Below are 4,623 nucleotides of genomic sequence, written 5' to 3'. Positions count from 1 at the left end.
AGCACGCGCCGCCGGCCGCCCACCCCGGCGCCCACGGGTCCCGGCCGCGGCGGGCTCTGAGCATGCGCGCTGGCGCCCCGCCGCGGGGCCGCGGGAGCTTGCGTCCGCCGGAGTCGGTCCCTGCGCGGAGGGGCGCGCGCCGAGCGGGCGGGGGATGCCTCCGGAGCCGCGGGGGCTGCCAGCCAGAGTCGCCCCCCCCTCCGCCGGGTCACGCGTGGACCTAGGAACGCGCGCCCGCGTGGACACAACGTCCGGTCCCGAGCGGGCGGAGACGGGGCGCGAGGGGCTGCTCCGGGCAGGTTCCGAGCGGAGTTGCCCTGGAGGCCGAGGCCGACAGCGGCAGCCGGACGGAGACCAGGCAGGGCCACAGCAGGCCGAGACAGAGGCCGAGCACAGGCAGAGACACAGCGGGGACGGGGACTCGGGCGCCCAGGCGGCAGTCAGGGCGGGCAGCGGGGACAGCGGGACAGACGGGGACGCGGCCGCGCTCCGCACCGGGGACGAGCCACAGCGCCCTCTGGGGGACCCGGCGGGGGTCCACGGTGACAGCACCCTCCCGAGATCGCAGTCTGTGAGGGTTGACGCCCCCGCGGCCCTTGGGGTGTTTTCAGACCTTAGGTGGGTCCAGGAATCACAAGGGGGTTCATATCTGTTGGGAGAGGGCCACAGTGCCTTTTAGGAAGGTGCGAACGCTCTCTGAGGGGTCACGACCTCACAGGCATGGCCCTTCGGGTGCAGCAGAGCCTCCAAGTGGTGTTGGGCCCCACGGGGACCATCGCAATGCCCCTCGGAGGGGGAAGATCATGAAAAACGGGATGACAGTGAGTCCCGGGAGCCCCGGGCAGCTCTTCGGGGCCATCGCATCCCTCTGTGTCAGGGCGGGGTGTCCCGCGTGCATCACACCCCTCTCAGGTACGGGCGCGAGGCAGCGAGGCAGTCGCTGGGCAGGGTAGGGGAGGGCCCCGGAGACGACGCGCGCGACGCCAGCAGAGCCTCCTTCGCAGGTGGACGCACTGGGTGAACGTGCGCCTCAGCGTGGAAGCAGCGCCCCGCCCGCGCTTCGGGCTCAGGCCGTCCCGCAGCGCCCCCGCCGCTCACGCCGCTGCAGCCTCCGCAGGCGCCGCGTCCACGCGTCGCGCCAGGGCAGCACCAGACTCCCGCGCGCGGCGCTGAGCCCGGGCCCCCGGCCCCCGACCTCGGTCCCCGGCCCGCCCCCCAGCAGCAGGTAGCGGCGCCCCGGTAGTAGGCGCGGGCAGCCGCAGGCCGCGTCCCGCGCCGGCACCCACAGCGCGCTGCTCCCTCGCCTCGCGCGCTCCTCGCCGCTCCGGAACACTGCAAGCACAGCCACCGGGAAGCGCGTCCACGAGCCGCGCGCCTCGCCGCGCGCGCCCACCGCCACCTGCACCGCTGCGGGGAGGAGGGCCAGAGGGGGCGGGGTCAGGCGGGGCGGGCCCGGGCCGCGCGGAGGAGCCCCGCACGCCCGCGGCGTGGGGAGGGGGCACCGATGGGACACTCAACGCTGGGCCGGGGTGGTCACGGAGAGGCCACCGGGGCTGACGGGGGTGGGGTGGGGGGGGTGGCGGGAGGCCCAGGGAGGGAGGGGAGAGGTGAGAGGGCGAGGGCGGGAGGCCTACCGTAGTCCTTCCTGCAGAACTTCTTCAAGCTGATGCGGTAACTGCCGCGGGCTGGTTTGCAGTGCGAGTCGCAGTCTGGAGGGGGTGCGAGGCTAGCACGGATCCCTACCTCCTCCCCCCACCCTCTCCTCCTCCCCCCCTCCTTGAACCCGTAGCCTTCCCCCACAGTCATGTCAGATCTAGGACCTTGTTGTGTGTCCACTCACCCTGGGGCTCCACGGGGCTACTCTCCTCAGTGGGTCCAGGGACAGGAGTCTCTGCGGGCAGGGTGAGAGAGCGGCCTGCGTTTGAGGGGGAGAATTTGCAGGGCTCAGGAGACAAGCAGGGAGCAGCAGGGAGCAGGTGTGGTCTCAGCTGAGGTGGCCTAAGGAGGGCAGGGTCACTCACTAACGCAGGGGGCCACCGGAGAACGGCTCTGCTGGAAGCCAGGGGCACAGCGATTGCAGGTAAGACCAGTGACGCCATCCTTGCAGGGACACTGGCCTGTGGTCTGGTTGCAGGTTTTGCCAGCAGCACCAACAGGGTGACAGTCACATGCTGAAGACAGAGATAGGATGGTTAGAGCCCATCTGGGGATGCGGGAATCCACGGGAGGAGGTTGTGCAGGTAGCTGGTGGCAGGCTCACCCCTGCAAGCACGGCGGTCACTCAGGGCACGGCCAGGGTCTCGATAGAAGCCCTCCCGGCAGTAGTGGCAGTGGCGGCCAGCGGTATTGTGCCGGCAGTTGAGACAGACGCCGCCACTGCGACGGCCGGACAGTCGGTACAGCTCCATGTTGAAGCGGCAGCGGCGGGCATGGCCATTGCAGGAGCAAGCTGCAGGAAGGGATGGGTCAGGGGCAGGCTGGCCTGGTCCAAGATCCCCAGGCCACCCTCCAAGGCCTCACCAAGGCAGGCGTGGGCTTCCCGGGCCGTGGCCCGCTGCCATGGCCTATCGCAGTAGAAGGGCTTGCAGCGGCCGCAGTCGGGGCCCTCCGTGCCGTGCTGGCAGTCGCAGATGAGGTGGCCCTGGGTGTCCAGCAGGCACCTTGAGGCATGCCCATTGCACTTGCAGCGCCCGCCCACCTGGAGCTCAGTAGCTGAGTAAGAGTAAGGGCCCGTGGCTATGGAGTCCCTGCTGTCTCCCAGCACGGCAGGCCTCGTAAGTACTACTTGAATGTCCGTGGCCGTCACCCAGTCTTGGAGCACTGGGCTGCTGTCCAGATCCAGGCCTGGCGGGCTTCCGTCCTGCACACTGAAGGCCAGAAGGCCACCACCATCGGGCTGGACCTGGGGCTCAGGGAAGCACAGAGCTTCAGGCCCTGGGCCAGCTGGGCCATCCGCTGGGGCGGGCGGGCGGCCATAGTCCAGGCCGCAGCGGGAGGAGAAGAAGCCCAGTGGGGCCCAGCTGCGCCCATGGTCCTGTGACTTGAGCAGCGCCACCGAGGCAGGGGGCGCGGAGCAGAAGCGCAAGCTCACGAACACCAGCTCGAAAGCCTTGCCCAGGGGCACTGTGAGGGTCACGTTGTGGGGCGCCTGCGTCAGTGCCTCCGATCGCCAGCACACAGGGTTTGTGGTGCTCCCCGCGGAGGTCAGGAGGGCAGCGGGGTGTGCCCGCCTCGGGTCGGAGGCATCACAGGCCCGCGTGGCCGGCCTCCCGCACGTGCTGGACGCCAGGACCTCGCGGCCCAAGGCGGCGTTCACTAGGCCTGGCACGCAGCCGCGGGGCGCGCCCCCGTCGTCATGGCAGGGGTCGGCGGGCGCCGCCGGCCCCAGGCTCAGCGCGGCGGAGAGCGTGCCCGCCGTCAGCAGCAGCCGCCAGGGCCAGCCGGGCATGGCCGGAGCCGCGGAGAACCCGCCAGCCCGCTGGGCCCCACGCCGCTGCCCTCGGGGAGACAGGGCCCGGATCCGGGGCTCTGCCCGCTGGCCCGCAACGCTGGCGATCCCCGCGGCCCCAGCCCGGGCCCAGAGGTGGGAGCAGCCGCGGGCACGCCCCGGGCCGAGCGCCACGGCGGGGATGCCGGCGCGTCCTCCCGCTGGGCCTGGAGCGATGACAGGAGTCGCCCCCGCTCCCGGCGCCTCCGCCAGCGGAGGCCCCACCCGTTGCCCGCCGCTGCACTCACCCACCGAGGGCCGGGTCGAGCAGGTCTCCCGGCCTCCCGGGAAGGGCCGAGTGCGGGCGGGGCCTGGGGCGCCCCGGCCACCGCCTCCTCCCGGCTGCAGCGAGGGCGGGCAAGCCGTGCCAGGAGGGGGTGGGGGGCGCAGTAGGCGCAAGCCTGGGCTCAGCCAGGGGCGGGGCTGCTCGGGCCGCGAAGGAGGGAGGGGAGGGGAGGGGGCCTCGTCGGCAAAGCCGGAATCAGAAGCAGATTCAGACACTGGCTGGGCCAGCGGGGGAGGGGGCTGGGAGGCCCGAGAGGCGGGGGAGGGGCCGGGGAGCCAGGAATGCGCCGGCGGGAGGGGTCTGGAGGGGGCGGCTCAGCCACGCAGCCCGCGGGGGACCACCCAGCAGGGTCCCCGGCCTGCATCCAGGCCCTGACTGCTCCTGGGGCTGTGCCACGTGCTGGGCGGGGGGCGGCGGCCTCCTTCCTGAGGCCCATCTGGCAGCCTGGGCCCTGCATCTGAAGGCTGGTGCCCTGATGCTCCCCTGGGTCCCTACAGGGAGCACTCTCGGCTGTAGCAGCCAAGCAGAGCTGGTGGTTATGGGATGTCCCCAAAGCAGTGGTCTGCTCTAGTAGGAAAAAAAACCTGCGGTTGGGACCAGGTCTGATTTTGAATCCAAGCTGCTCCAATTTCTGGCTCTGTAGTTCAGGCTCCTTAACCTGAGATTTAGTTTTTTCATCGGGGCTGTTATTCAGCCTTGCTTAGCCACTGGGGGGGGGGTTTGATGAGCCGCAAAGGTATTGGATGCAGCCAAAGGCTCAACAGGCTTGAGTGCCTGATGTTCCGGAAGGATGCATCCTCCCCTTCTGACTGGAGTTCACCTAAGAAATGAAATTGGCATATCCCACCCA

General features: G+C 70.7%; 1 protein-coding gene across 1 annotated transcript; it reads right to left on the bottom strand.

Annotated features, from left to right (window-relative positions):
• Positions 1-1,066: 1,066 nt before the first annotated feature.
• NTN3 (netrin 3) lies at positions 1,067-3,448 on the bottom strand. Its single transcript, XM_072833970.1, has 6 exons — positions 2,521-3,448; positions 2,261-2,449; positions 2,022-2,171; positions 1,841-1,891; positions 1,635-1,709; positions 1,067-1,407 (listed from the first exon to the last, which is right to left on the bottom strand). Exons 1-6 carry the CDS (start codon positions 3,446-3,448, stop codon positions 1,067-1,069), a joined length of 1,734 nt encoding a protein of 577 aa, XP_072690071.1.
• Positions 3,449-4,623: the final 1,175 nt, after the last annotated feature.

The sequence above is a fragment of the Canis lupus genome, chromosome 8, assembly GCF_048164855.1.
Source record: "Canis lupus baileyi chromosome 8, mCanLup2.hap1, whole genome shotgun sequence".
NCBI lineage: Eukaryota > Metazoa > Chordata > Mammalia > Carnivora > Canidae > Canis > Canis lupus.
Note: the sequence above shows the minus strand (reverse complement) of the source record. Positions and strands in the feature narration are given on the sequence as shown.

Bases quoted from the DNA above. Each gene is read 5' to 3' on its own strand.
- NTN3 (XM_072833970.1), bottom strand. From the start codon at position 3,448: ATGCCCGGCTGGCCCTGGCGGCTGCTGCTGACGGCGGGCACGCTCTCC. The intron at 1,892-2,021 runs GTGAGTGACCCT...CCCTGCCCGCAG, and splicing joins TCCGGTGGCCCCCTGCGTTA to AGACTCCTGTCCCTGGACCC. The intron at 1,408-1,634 runs GTAGGCCTCCCG...TCCTCCCCGCAG, and splicing joins GTTCTGCAGGAAGGACTACG to CGGTGCAGGTGGCGGTGGGC.